The sequence below is a fragment of the Salvelinus fontinalis genome, chromosome 36 (assembly GCF_029448725.1).
Source record: "Salvelinus fontinalis isolate EN_2023a chromosome 36, ASM2944872v1, whole genome shotgun sequence".
In the NCBI taxonomy this organism is placed as follows: domain Eukaryota; kingdom Metazoa; phylum Chordata; class Actinopteri; order Salmoniformes; family Salmonidae; genus Salvelinus; species Salvelinus fontinalis.
This window is the reverse complement of record NC_074700.1, coordinates 20497168-20512668: the sequence shown is the minus strand read 5'-3', so window position 1 is coordinate 20512668 and position 15501 is coordinate 20497168. Positions and strand designations below refer to the sequence as shown.

General features: G+C 40.6%; 2 protein-coding genes across 2 annotated transcripts in view; both read left to right on the top strand.

Moving 5' to 3' along the window:
* The first annotated feature begins 4166 nt into the window (after positions 1-4166).
* Positions 4167-10011, top strand: LOC129835475 (uncharacterized). The gene is made up of 6 exons (XM_055901112.1): positions 4167-4202; positions 5850-7751; positions 7950-8186; positions 8284-8508; positions 8696-8750; positions 8846-10011. The coding sequence occupies exons 1-6, from the start codon at positions 4167-4169 to the stop codon at positions 10009-10011; spliced, it is 3621 nt and encodes a 1206-aa protein (XP_055757087.1).
* A 4952-nt stretch (positions 10012-14963) lies between these two features.
* Positions 14964-15501, top strand: part of LOC129835473 (uncharacterized) — a 66249-nt gene continuing 65711 nt past the window's right edge. The window contains exon 1 of the mRNA XM_055901110.1: positions 14964-14982. Within this exon, the coding sequence (XP_055757085.1) occupies positions 14964-14982 (19 nt within the window). The remainder of the gene's footprint in view (positions 14983-15501) is intronic.

The following is a 15501-nucleotide window of genomic DNA, read 5'->3' as shown; positions in this document are numbered from 1 at the left end:
GGACTTGGGGATTGTGAAGAGACCACTTGTGGCATGTCTTGTGGGGTATGCATGGGTGTCCGAGCTGTGCACCAGTAGTTCAAATAGATAGCTCGGTGCTGTCAACATGTCAACACCTCTCAGAAATACATTTCCTGTTCATCTGGTCTGTTGTATTTTCAAAGCATGTTAAGTTTGAACACAAACAGTTTTGTAGCTGCATTGAGTATAAGCTCCTCAAAAGCATAAGTAAATCATGAAGTTGGAGTAGCTATCACTTTATTAATGTATGTAATCCACAATGTGAATATTATTGATATTATTTTAGAATACTGTATGTGTCACACCCTGATCATAGTTTGCTTTGTATATTTCTATGTTTTGTTTGGTCAGGGTGTGATCTGAGTGGGCATTCTATGTTGTATGTCTCGTTTGTCTGTTTCTATGTGTTTGGCCTGATATGGTTCTCAATCAGAGGCAGGTGTTAGTCGTTGTCTCTGATTGGGAACCATATTTAGGTAGCCTGTTTTGTATTGTGGGTTGTGGGTGATTGTTCCTGTTACTGTGTTCCTGTGTTTGTGTTCACGTTACGGGACTGTTTCGTCTTTGTTCATTTTGTCGGTTTATTGTTTTTGTTCCTTGTTAAATTATTCTATTAAAATGGATAATCATCACGCTGCATTTTGGTCCTCCTCTCTTTCGCCCGACGAAGAACGTTACAGTATGTAATATACATTAATGTTCAAGAAAATAAAAATGTGCATTTTAACCAACTTTATTTTGGGAGGGGGTGTTGATCAGCTTTAGTATTGCAGATAGATTATGGCTTCAATCAATGTAATTGTCTGCATCATTTCCAATCCCCCATTAATGTTTTTGGAAAATATATTTTCCTTCATTATTTTCCCCTAACCCTACCACCCCTCCCCTAATCGGAGGACAACAACACTTAGACTTCTACAGCTTATACATACTATATACATTTTACTGACAATGTATTTTACAATAGTTATCTTTTGTTTGTTTTTAATCCCATCCTTCAACTACCCTTAACGCCTCCCCTCCATCTCTGAAGACCATTAAGTTTGGATTTCTATTTGCCATATATTTTTTACAGTGCTGTGACATTTCACAAAAGTTCTGAACCTTTCTCTTCTCATAGTTTCTACAGATTGTAAATCAAAGAAAAACATTTTTGCTAAAAGTATTATTATATTATTGATCGATTGACTATGGAGTTGTTTTGTGTATCAGTTCATAAATGACGTGCCACAGAATCAGTACGTAGAAAATCTATTCCCAACTATTTTGCAATCTATCTTGCAAACCTGGCAATGTTTCGGTCCTTTTAAATTAAACTGGTATAGTTTTTTATTTAGCACAATTTTCTTTAACCAATTTTGGTCTTTAATGCAGGGCAGACAGACAAGTTCCTTACCCCCCCCCCCCCCCCCCCCCCCCTTCCACTTGCCTCTTCCACTGTTGTAGAAATGCTGTAATTAGTTGTTTGTAGTTTTGGGTAGAGCAGACATTTTCATATATTTTTGTTGGCTGCATGTGTGACAACACCAGTCCCATTTATGATATAATTTACAAAGTTTATACCTTTTTACATTTTTTATTCCCAAAATCATGTTTTTTTGTCAATTAGTATATTTGAGTTTGACCATAATATTTGTTGTATTATTTGTTTTGTCTTTTCTGGTGGATTAAACTTGAAATTGCAACAAATTTTTTACGGCTTGTTTTAAAAATAGCCATATTTTGGATATTATTTCATTTTCAAATACCCGAAAGTGAGAGGTTGTAATCTGAATAAAGGGGAAAAGGCCATTCCTAAACATTTAGTGCAGTGTACAAACTTAACTTGAAGATGAATGACATTTACGCTGACAGGTAACCAAAAATAACTATCTGAAAGACATGCCTCCGATCTGATAGGCTGCCACCTCGAAAATATATTATTAAAAAAGGTTCAACAATGAACCCCTCCCATCACAAAAAGGTTCCAGTTTGAACCTGTACACAGGGGTTCCTCAATAAACCTTTTTGAGCTGGAAAGGTTCCGCAGGCGTGGAAACCCAAAGGGTTCTTCCATGCACCTTTATTTCTAAGATTGTATTTATAGACGCGATGCTTTCAATCAGCTAGCAAGAAAGACATGTCTGATTCCCGAATAGCACCTGAATTCAGCAATAATTATGTGTATGTAGCCTACATACACGAAAACACTATATGCTATGGTAAAAATGTCACCCAATAGCTAATCACTTAGCCTAAACATACACCCTACAGTATAAGGCAAAAAAAGCGTTTATGGTTCGCACGTCAGCCCAACAGTGTGACTGTAGCAACTCACTGCATGTATCCCTTCGCTTTACCATTGAGCAGATTCGATTATGTTGAGCCGGTTTGAACCGGCAAGAGTTGTTCAAATCGAATAGTAATCTCCGTTACTTAGGCTTTGAACCGGGCCAGGAGGCAGCCCTGTTCCAAAACGAATGCAATTAACTTTCACCCGGTGCAAAAGACGTATAACTGGGCGACCTGGCCAGATTAATTGAATCCCCTCAACGAGCACGGTGCGTACACAGAAGTTGATTTACCGGTAGGTTAGGGCTGACAAAATCTGAACCAATAATAGACGACTGGGCGATCTCTATTATTCATCAAGTTATGTAAATATAATATGTATGTTTGCCTTCGTGCATGGGTGTGGTGGCTGCAGTGTAGTTATTCTCCTCGATCGACTGACTAATAGCTAAGCTACTTTATAATATGGACGTTTACAAATACCCTATTTTCTTCGAGTGCCAGACTCTGGACACATCACAGAAAAATAAGATAAAAAAGTACTTTGAAATTCAACGTAAATCCGGTGGCGGAGATTGTGGACCAGTAGAATCAGTTGGTGACAAAGTTTACAGGGTTGCCTTTATTGACCGGACAGGTATGACAATGTTAAAGCGAACTGATAGGATATTGAGTACCTTTTTTTTTTTTACCATATAGCCAATGTCGGTTCATAAGTTCAAGTTAGTTTTTTCAATATATGTTTTATTCTATGGCCTATTTGATTACTATGTGTTATATACAATATTTAAACTTTCTAGGAGGATTTGTTGAATCAGAATGTTTGTCAGACATACGTTTTTCTTTAATTACCACAGCCACAAAGTCAAAATTGGCTATCATAAAAATTCATGAAAAAAAAACATTTTATTTTTGGTATTGATTTAAGGTTAGGGTTGGGCACACGTTTAGCAGTGTGGTTAACGTTAGGGTTAGATTTAGGGTTAATTAAGAAAATACATTGTAGAAATAGGCAAGGTTTCTGACTTTGTGAATGTTGTAAGTAGTGATGGCTGACATATGCCACAAATTAATCTGGCATTGGCTTGAATTTCACTTTCACATATCCAGGCTTAGTGTATGCAGACAGGCATACACAAATGCATTCCTTTGGCTTTTCATTATATTGATTAACTCTACACTTTGATCAACTCTAACTCTACTTCATCAATCTTAAAGGAAGAAACATGTTGCTTTAATAACTTTTAAGATGAATTATTAACTTTAAAAATGTACATACAGTATATTACTTAATAGATAATAGCACAACTCCTCCAGCCTATTTATCATTTAACTCTTCAAGTCCTGGAGTGAAATACAAAAGGCTTAATGAATACAGTTAACATATATTATTATTATTATAATTGCTGTTATTTTTCTTACTACTACATGACAACAACAACAAAAAACAACAACTCATTATGAGTCTGTATCTCTTCCAGTCCAGGAGAGGGTACTTCAGAAACCTAATCATGTGTTGGAGATGCCTGGAGGACCTCTCTCCCTCACTCTGAGAGACAGCCTGGAGACAAGCTCTCCAGTAAGCAGTCAGGTGGTGAGCCCAGACTACACAGACACAACTACAGTATAGATTACAGGCTGAGTCACATAACCTGTTAGATAAGACATTTATGTTCCATAATATGAGGTCAAAACACACAGACATCAATGCACTGTTGTTGTATTTACATCCCAGTAAACACAAAGTTTAGTCATATATCATGGATCTGTCAGGTAATAACTTTATTATCCCTTCAAATGACGTCAAAATAGTCTGATTACATTGCATGTTTGGTTTATGTGATAATATAATAAGTAACATAATAATTTACAAAATGAGGAATGATAAGAACATACAGTACCAGTCAAAAGTTAGGACACACCTACTCATTCAAGGGTTTTTCATTATTTTGACTATTTTATACATTGTAGAATAAGAGTGAAGACATCCAAAGTATGAAATTACACATATGGAATCATGGAGTAACCAAAAAAGTGTTAAACAAATGAAAATATATTTTATATTTGAGATTCTTCAAAGTAGTCACCCTTTCCCTTGATGACAGTGTTGCACACACTTGGCATTCTCTCAACCAACTTCATGAGGAATTATTTTCCAACAGTCTTGAAGGAGTTCCCACATATGCTGAGAACTTATTGACTGCTTTTCCTTCATTCTGTGGTCAAACTAATCCCAAACCATTTCAATTGGGTTGAGGTCGGGTGATTGTGGAGGCCAGGTCATCTGATGCAGCGCTCCATCGCTCTCCTTCTTGGTCAAATATCACTTACACAGCCTGGAGGTGTGTTGGGTCATTGTCCTGTTGAAAAACAAATAATTGTCCCACTAAGCGCAAACCAGATGTGATGGCGTATTGCTGCAGAATGCTGTGGTAGCCATGCTGGTGTGTCTTGAATTCTAAATAAATCACAGACAGTGTCACCAGCAAAGCACTTCCACACCATCACACCTCCTCCTCCATGCTTCACGTTGGGAACCACACATGTGGAGATGATCTGTTCACCTACTCTGCGTCTCACAAAGACACGGAGGTTGGAGACAAAAATCTAAAATTTGGACTCATCAGACCAAAGGACAGAGTTCCACCAGTCTAATGTCCATTGCTCGTGTTTCTTGGCCTAAGCAAGTCTTATTTTTATTGGTGTCCTTTAGTAATTGTCTCTTTGCAGCAATTCGACCATGAAGACCTGATTCATCCAGTCTCTTCTGAACAGTTGATGTTGAGATGTGTTTGTTACATGAACTCTATGAAGTATTTATTTGGGCTGCAATCTGAGGTGCAGTTAACTCTAATGTGTTTATCCTCTGCAGCAGAGGTAACTCTGAGTCTTCCTTTCCATTGGCTGTACTCATGAGATCCAATTTCATCATAGCGCTTAATGGTTTTTGCGACTGCACTTGAAGAAATGTACGTATTGACTTACCTTCATGTCTTAAAGTAATGATGAACTTTTGTTTCTCTTTGCTTATTTGAGCTGTTCTTGCCATAATATGGACTTGGTCTGTATAGCACCCGTACCTTGTCGCAACACAACTGATTGGCACAAATACATTAAGAAGGGAATTAATTTCCTCAAATTAACTTTTAACAAGGCACACCTGTTAATTGAAATGCATTCCAGGTGACTACCTCATGAAGCTGGTAGAGAGAATGCCAAGCGTGTGCAAAGCTTTCATCAAGGCAAAGGGTGGCTACTTTGAAGAATATCTTCACTATTATTATACAATGTAGAAAATAGTCAAAATAAAGAAAATCCCTGGAATGAATAGGTGTGTCCAAACTTTTGACTGGTACTGTACATTTTAGCTAAACAAAAATCTGTACTAAACTAAATAGACAAATAACAAACCAGTTGCTAGATTTACCAGATAATCCAGACGCAGCTGTATGGTCAACCTACAATAATAAATGAATAATAAACGTAGATAGAGACAGACATAATAATCATTAAGAGTGGAATTCCCCAGGACTTACACCTTTTTTCTCTGACTCTAGAGTCACCAGTCCCTCCCATTCCATCCCTCCCTCCCTGTCCAGACATCGCCACCTGGTGGCCTAGAGCATGAACTCCATCTAGACTCCTACCTCCTGAGATACCTGAAGGAGAGCCCTGGGGCTGGAAGAGACCTGCAGCAGCAGCTGTCCTCCCTAGGCTGCTCTGTCCACCTACATCCAGAGGATGGGAGGGCAGTGGTCAAAGATTCAGGCCAAGCTGGGTTATGTGGAGATGGGATCGGGTTTGGGGTGGGACCCTGGAAGGTACAGGTAGAGAGACTGTTCAAACAGCTCCATGAGCGGTACAAATGCCACTATGAGGTAGACCCAGGTAAGCTCCAGACTCTGCTGCAGAGCAGTACCCTGGGTTCGGAGGATGTGAGGGTATATTGCGAGTTAGGGGAAGGGTTTGTGGTGGTGGTTGGGCAGGGGGCTGAGGTCAAGGCCAAGCTGAAGGAGTTGGAGACCTTCCAAGATCAGGGTCTGAGCTTCGGGAAGCAGGAGAAGATCAGCATCACCTGTCGTCCAGGGCAGGCCAAGCTCCGTCTTTTAGGGGAAGTAATAGAAAAGCATCTAGGTAAGGTTGTTCCAGGGGTGAGGGTGACTCACATTGATTCAGCTCAGCTGAAGCTGGAGGGGTTCGCAAATGAAGTCCGGAAAGCCAGACAGTTGGTTACAGATAAGATCTCTCTGGTACTGGAGCGGGTTGTGCCTGAGGTGTCGTCCCATCTCCTGTCTTTCCTGAGGGATGAGTATGGGAGGCCTGGGAACCTGAGCAGTCTGCTGGGGTTGGGAGGCCATGTGGAGGTAGAGTTGGGGGATACAGAGCTCTGTCTGTTCGCCCTCTCCACCTGGAAACTGGACCAGGCTGAGAAGGATCTGTTGGCAGAGTTTGGGGAGGAGAAGATTGACTTGCCTAACTGCGCTGCCCTCCCAGCTGATCTGAGGTCCAAGCTTGAGAAGAAATTGAAGGAGATGAACCAGGGCAGACGCAGGGTGGCAGCCAGGTGCGGTCCTGGCTGTAGTGTGCTGTTTCTGGGCCACGTGAAGCAGGTTAAGGAGCTGAGGGAGGAGATTGGGGTCTTTCTGATAGACCAGTCCAGTGTGAGAGTTGTGAGACACCCTCAACGACATCAGGATGCCGTAGTCAACGAAGCGGGCACCGGATCAAGATTGGACGAGACGGTCTCAGCCACCAGCTATCGCCTCCAGCTGGGGCTGCAGGTAGTGGTGTGTCAAGGTGACATCACCCAGGAACAGGCGGACGTGCTGGTGAATGCAGCTAATGAGGATCTGGATCACGCTAGAGGCGTGGCTGCAGCTCTGAGCCGGGCGGGGGGGCCTGAGGTACAGCAGGCCAGCAGGGATCTGGTTAGGCAGATAGGGAGAGTGCCCACAGGTACAGTGGTAGAGACTACAGGAGGGAATCTGCCTTGTAAGATGCTGCTGCATGCAGTGGGACCAGTAGGGGGCAGCGTAGGTGGGAATGAGCGCCCTCTGCTGGAGAAGACAGTAAAGGCAGCCCTGGATCTGGCAGAGACCCTGGAGCTCCAGACCCTGGCCATGCCCTGCATCAGCTCGGGGTTATTCGGCGTTCCTCTTAAGGTGTGTTCTGAGGCCATAGTCTCTGCAGTGAGGGACTTTGGGAGGAAACAGCACATCCTTACCAAGGTCACTCTGATTGATGTGAGTGGAGAGGCAGTGAGAGCCATGCAGGAGGCCTGTGATAGGCTGTTACAGGGGAAGAGGGAGTTTCCTGGGTGGGAGGTAGAGTCCAGCCCCACCACTACCACTACACATGCTCCTCAGAGAGACACCACTGCTGCCTCCACCAGGGGAACAGCCGCTCCAGAGGTCTGTGTCCAGGTGGAGATCATCCAGGGAACCATAGAGAAGCAGCAGGTGAGAGAGGGACACTGACATGGCCAAGGCCTTGATTCAACAACATTCTGTGAATTAGGTTGACTTCATTCTGACTCAATGTTCCCTTTCTCTTTTATACTTTCTCTTTCTTTTCTTACCCTTTTACTTTATTTCTTTATATATTTTCCTGTCTGTCTGTCTTTCTGTCTGTCTCTCTCTCTCTCTATCTCTCTGAAGGTGGATGCCCTTGTGTCCCCCATGGTTGGTAGTGACCCTCTCTCCTCCCGTGTTGGTAATGTCTTGTTGGAGGCAGCTGGACCGGCGCTGATGACAGCGTTTGTGAGGGAATCAGGGGGACAGACTGCACCCGGTCACAATGTCCTGGTGGAGGGACTCTCTGGTCTCAGGTCTGGCTTTGTCTTCTTCCTCAGTTGTGCACATTGGGACAACAACCCCCAAGGACCAGCAGTACAGGTGTGTCCCCTTGTTCTGTGTGTGTGTATGTGTGTGTGTGTGTGTGTGTTATGACCTTTGAACCTCCATTAACCCTTGACCTCTGGTCCTCTCTCAGGCTCTGAGGCAGGGTGTGAGGAAAATCCTGACCTCTTGTGAGAACCGGGGCTTCTGTTCCATTGCGTTCCCTGTAGTTGGAACTGGTGAGGTTCTCCAGTTCCCTGACAACGTGGTAACACAGGTTCTGCTAGAAGAGATCCGTAGGTATGAACAGAACCGAGCGAGCAGAACCCCTTTCCTTGTCCGCATTGTCGTCCATCCCAATGACAGAGATTCTACGAAGGTGAGTAGAGACTTTTAAAGGTCTTAAAGCATTTCACAAAATGTCCATTAACTTAAATATATTTCAGCCAATCACGTCTCTGAAGCCGTTTTATAAAATTGTGTCATAAATTCTAAATTCTAAATTTGGTGTAATAATTATAATTACAGTCCTTCATTACAGTTGTATTTTTTATTCTAATCTACAGGCTTTTCAGACTGCCCAGAATGCTTTGCCCAGAATGGGCAATCGTCCAGCACATGGTGAGTTACAACACTTCACTCCCACCTTTAAATCCAATACATTATTACTATATGATTGATCCATTTCAAGTTCTAATTCTGAACCCTCCCTATAGACATCAGGATTGTGCTGCTGGGGAAAACCGGAGGAGGTAAAAGCAGTGCTGGAAACACCATCTTCAGACAAGATGATGTGTTCCTCTCAGACAGTTCCTCCACCTCCTCAACACAGATATGTGAAGCTCATACCGAGAACATCAAAGGCAGAAACATCACCCTGATTGACACACCTGGATGCTTTGACACTGACATCCCTGAAGAGGAGCTGAAACCTAAAATAGTTAAATGTATAACAGAGTGTGCTCCAGGGCCGCATGCCTTTCTCATCGTACTGAAAGTGGAACGGTACACAGTCCACGAGAACGAAGCCGTGGCGAAAATCGAGACTTATTTTTCACCAGAGGCCTTCAAATATGCCACAGTCCTCTTCACTCATGGTGACCAGCTCAATGGTTTGACCATTGAGAAGTTTGTCCAACAGAATGCTGAACTGAACAAGCTTGTGGAGAAATGTGGAGGCCGATGTCACGTGATCGACAACAAATACTGGAACACCAATCAGCAGGGTCGGTACAGCAACCAGTACCAAGTAACAGAGTTACTCAACACCATAGAGAAGATGGTGAGAGATAACAGAGGAGGGTTCTACACCAGTGAGATGCTCCAAGAGGCAGAGAGATTAATACAAGCAGAGATAGAGAGTCTTAGAGAGTTAAACAGCCAGATGTCAGAGGAAGAGATGGGAAAACATGTTAAAGAAATAGTGTGGAAGAAACTCCTGATCAAACTGTCAGGGATTACAACAGGTGTTGTGGTAGGAGCTTTTCTTGGGGTGGCACTGGTGACAGGGATCCCACTCACATTCGATACAAAACCACTGATTCATTTAGTCAAACGTCAGATGGCAGCTTCAATGAAAACAGTGCCAACAGTCATGGCGAATGCAGAAGGACCAGTCATTGCAGGAGAGACAGTGGCGCTCATTAGAATGGGTTCAGGGATAGGCATAGGTGCAGGGGTAGGCATAGCTGCAGGAGTTGTTGCTGGGTCCGCTGCTACAGCAGGAGCATTAAGAGGAGGGATAGTAGGAGCTACTGCAGCAGAGGAGGCAGAGACAGTACTGGAGGCAGCAGAGAAAGCAGCCAATGCTGTCTACCATGAAGCTAAGGGTCTTTATGACCAAGCAGGACACCTTTGGAAAGGTTATAGTAACTTTAAGTAGATGAGATATACCTGAAACCATTGAGTGATGGCAACGTGTGTTTCTGACTAATAACTATGTGCACACCAGTCAGTTCTATACCACTGTAGAATAGCTGCTTGTCCAACATATATATATATTTTTTCTTTAGTATATATTTTATTTTTGTTATAGTTTAGTGAAAATCAAGGGATTTTGTGGCAAATTACTATGATTAAACTGCATCGTATTTTTCTGGACCATGACCATCCATAGGCTTATGGTTCACACACGTTGAGCAGGGACACATGTGTTCTTTAATATTTGACTTCATTGAAATTATTATAACAGCAAAGCAATAAAATATGACCCACTCATTGAACATAGAGAGTAAATGTTCTTAACATCATTAGCCATATGATTGTATGAAATTGATTTGAATCATTAGACTATTATTAAGCATTTATGTAAGTTTTAGAATATTTCGATTATTATAATACGTGTGACGATTTTAGTCAGGGGAATAATAATATATCCTGGAGTGTAGTTCCTAGTCTGAATCAATGTTTTGGGGACAATGTGTCTAGAATTTTGATAACAGACTGTCTGTCTGAGCCAGATTCGGGGCCTACCTTGGCTGGGACACTGAGAACTTCCCAGTCCCAGGTCTCTCCCTATATTAGGGGAGGACAGGAAGACGCTATTCTCACGGACTCCCCTAATCTCCATTGGCGGGTTTTGATGGTTTGTGTGGAAGTATGTGTGTCACTATAAATTGAAGGTCTTTGTAATGTGCACGTTAGAACGTTCTGTGAATAAACGTTTAACTATGGTAGACTGGGCCTCTGTCTGTTTCATTTCTATCAGTATCATACAAATCCTGATAGCGCAGACTGAGTAATTAAACAAATTGGATTGGTTAATGAACAGGAGAACTTAATTCTCTTATCACATTTGTAGAAATATTACAAGAAATCATTTGGAAATAAAACACATTACAAATACTGATTTTCTTTAAATGTTCATAACATTTGTGGTAATCACCCCCTGTATATCAACCTCCCTATTGTAATTTTACTGCTGCTCTTTAAGTATTTGTTACCTATATTTCTTATTTTTTGTTGGAATTTTTCTTCAAACTGCATTGTTGATTAAGGACTTGTAAGTAAGCATTTCACTGTAAGGACTACACCTGTTGTATTCGGCGCATGTGACAAATAACATTTCATTTGATTTGAATAATATTTACTCGAACATATACAGTTGAAGTCGGAAGTTTACATACACCCTAGCCAAATACATTTAAACTCCGTTTTTCACAATTCCTGACATTTAATCCTAGTAAAAATGTCCTGTCTTAGGTCAGTTAGGATCACCACTTTATTTTAAGAATGTGAAATGTCAGAATAATGATTTATTTCAGCTTTTATTTCTTTCATCACATTCCCAGTGGGTCAGAAGTTTACATACACTCAATTAGTATTTGATAGCATTGCCTTTAAATGATTTAACTTGGGTCAAACGTTTCGGGTAGCCTTCCACAAGCTTCCCACAATAAGTTGGGTGAATTTTGGCCCTTTCCTCCTGACAGAGCTGGTGTAACTGAGTCAGGTTTGTTGGCCTCCTTGCTCGCACAAGCTTATTATGTTCTGCAAACACATTTTTTATAGGACTGAGTTCAGGGCTTTGTGATGGCCACTCCAATACCATGACTTTGTTTTCCTTAAGCCATTTTGCCATAACTTTGGAAGTATGCTTGGGGTCATTGTCCATTTGGAAGACCCATTTGCTACCAAGCTTTAACTTCCTGCCTGATGTCTTGAGAAGTTGCTTCAATATGTCCACATCATTTTCCTACCTCATGATGCCATCTATTTTGTGAAGAGCACCAGTCCCAAAAATAGCAATTATACAGATTATACAATTATACAATTATACAATTATACAGACAAGTTGTAAATGCAAAAAGTACTGATATTGTATAATTTAACAGCACTCACACCTTTCCAAGAAAACAAAAATGTAGACATTTATGGTTTGTTTGCATATATTTTAGAGACTATTTATACAAAACAATTGTATAAAACCTGTATAAACTGTATTAATAATTATATGACTATTTATACCTCACATAGGTACGCAACGTAAGAACTACATTAATTTATACCATATGCAGTACGCAAGACCTACACTCATTTTTACCTTAAGCAGCATGCAACGCAATAACCACTCATTTATACCTTATGGAAGTACACAATGCACAAACTACACTAATTTATACTGTATGCAGTACGCAATGCAAAACTACACAAATGTATACCTTACGTGAGAACGTAATGCAATAATATCAATTTGACATCAATCTATGTTGGAAGGTAAAACCAAATCATATATGGATGTGTCTATCATCATCATCATTCTCCATCAGCCAGTGTGCTTCAATAGGACAAAGTGGAAAGAGTCATTCTATGTGGTACCATTTGGAACTATAGCATCATTTGTACAACGGACTGCTGAAATACCTGGGTTATAACAATATATTCCAGTCATTATCTGAATTTTTATGATACACTGTAAGCTGATGAATTTCAAGCAGAGAGAAAGGTGATACTGTATCAGGTGACAGGTCATCTGACAGGGCACCTTGAAAAGGTTATCTTGTACAATATTGCATGAGGTAGAAATGGCCCCGTGCTACGTTTTTACAGTAGCCAACCCCTTTACAATACCTCTATTTCTGATGATTTGTCCTACTTATGTAATGTATCAGGATAATGAAACTGTAAGACTCACATATTTCTCAACATGCTCACAACCTGCCATTGGATACAAATTATACAACAATTGTGCATGTCAAGTTATAGTTGAATACTGTATGGACAATTATATTTACCATCTACTATTCTTTCTATTCAACACTTCAAAAATAACAGTTTTAAATGTGTATCTTGTATTCTTTACTATTGGAATACACGGTAGTTAAAATGACTACATGGTGAGCCTGTCATTATCTGATGTATTGAATGACTCAGGGGTGAAAGATGTGTGAAACCCCAATGAATGCATAATCAAAGGTTCTGAACATAATATCAGGGGCTTTACAAGTGTTATCAGTTTAGAGTTTGTACTTAGAGTTTAGAAAATCTACCACTTTCATAAAACAAACGTGATAGAAAAAATCTCGAGGCTACGCAAAATGGTGATCCTACGTTGTTATGTAGCAACAATACTCAGACGTGTGCATCCCCACAATTATAAACTCCACTCAACTACTCAGGATCGCCATTTTGCATAGCTAATTGTGTTCTTGCGTCGCGTATCCTATGTAAGGTAAAATTAGGTTGAGAGGAGGAAGGGCACAGGGTGGACTACCCTCCTAGGCTCCCTACAAGACATCAGACTGGACTTCAATCTTTTTTATCAGAGCTTATACACTGATCTTTGTCATGAAATTGTGTCTTTCTGTTAGCAAAGTATATTTCAATATATGTAGATCTACCTGATTGAATGAGTATCTACCTCTGTGTATCAGTCCTTGTTTGAACCCTTGGAATGAGTAGAAGCCTATTTTTAATAGGAGAGCAGTGTACAATACACAGTCATGCATTGTGTTACCAAGGAAAATTTAAAATAAACATTATTTCAATGGAGCAACATGGAGAAACAATGTGGGACAACAAAGTGTTAAAAGCAGATGAATGGTGTCAATATGAGCACTGGGATGCTCTGTGTGGTGAGGTACAGTACAGAAGGCTACACAGCCCATAATATGAATATATTATCAAAGATTTCCATAGTGTACAAAGAATGATAGAAGGACACACAAGGTGACAGATGAGCAGACGGGGGTAAAAGACACAAAGATATTTCCTACTCTTCAAAATTTCAACTTCTTCAAACAGCGGGTAGGTAGTTATTTCATGTACAATGTCTAAAATTAGTAATAATTTGATTTATAAAACTTGTATTTTTATAATTGTAAAAGCCTGTTAAATGACAGAACATTCAATGTTGTTCACTTGATTTTTTTTATTTTACAACCTGAAGGATTTTATTGGTCACGTTTGTTTACTGTGTATTGTGTACCTCCTGTAGTGAATTTACCATTTGGATATTCCATCTATTAGAGTGTCTTGTTTAGTTTACCGTAAACAATAGCCAAGCATAACATCACCAACAGTATGCGGTATGTGACGCAAATTCAAATTGTAATGAAATATGCATAGTCACCAATTTGTTTTATTATTCATATCAATAGTAATATTATTCTTATTATTAGTGTTATTCATGTTATTATTATTCATATTATTACTATTTAAATATATTGTACTGAGATAGAACAGGGAAGAGGAGATGGGAAAAGTAGGAGGGAGTGCAAGTTAGAAGGGCAGTGGGTTGGATTTAAACCTTTGCTGAATAGGGCTGGACTAACGCATTTGGGGCCCCAGGGAACCTAACCCCAGTTTTTTTGTTTTGTCATTACAGGCAGGAGACAGGTGGTTGAATGAAGCCTCAACCACTAAACATGCTGTGGAGTCTCTCTCTCTGCCCTTTAATGGGTGAGTTTCTAATGCATACGTATGCAGACTATCAGGAATCAAGGTAAGACCAAGTGCAGACTGTGTGAAGTAACATTGGATAATAGGAAAGATGGGCGACACCTGGAGGGGGGTGGTGACAAGCACATGTGGAACAGATCAGGGCGAGACAGCAGACGTCTATGCCTCCTGTTGTCGTTGTTTTGTGTGTTGTTTTTTCACAACAACAGCAAACAGTGTTGCTTCCTTTTACTTCTTTATCACATTTCTCTACCTCCTACCTTTCATCACTACTTCTGCAGCAATAGTTGGTAATCATACCTCTGCTTCACTGTAGTGCCTCTACAACTACTCATACAGACAGGGCAAAATGAAGTACAGAATGGATAAACAAGGAAGATGATTTTAATGTATGCAAATTCTGATTTATTTACAGGAGTTGTGTTGCTAGCCCAGATGGTCAATGCTGCAACAGGTGAGACCACAGACTTTTTGACTGTCATAATGTTTTATACATGTAACGGCTCTCTTTCGGTGAGTGAGTAGACCAAGGCGCAGCGGGTGATGAATACATAATACTTTAATGTAAGACGAAGACAGACACGAAATACACTTGACTAAATATACAAAATAACAAAACGAACTAGACAGACCTAAACTACGAACTTACATGAAACGAAGAACACATGAACAGGAACGACCGAGACGAGACAGTACCGTGTGGTGCAATAAACACAGACACAGCAACAATCACCCACAAACAAACAGTGAGAACAACCTACCTTAATATGACTCTCAATTAGAGGAAAACGCAAAACACCTGCCTCTAATTAAGAGCCATACCAGGCAACCCAAAACCAACATAGAAACAGCAAACATAGACTGCCCACCCAAAACTCACGCCCTGACCATCACACACATACAAAACAACAGAAAACAGGTCAGGAACGTGACAATACATGACCATTTTAAATAAGTATTCTAAATCCTAATA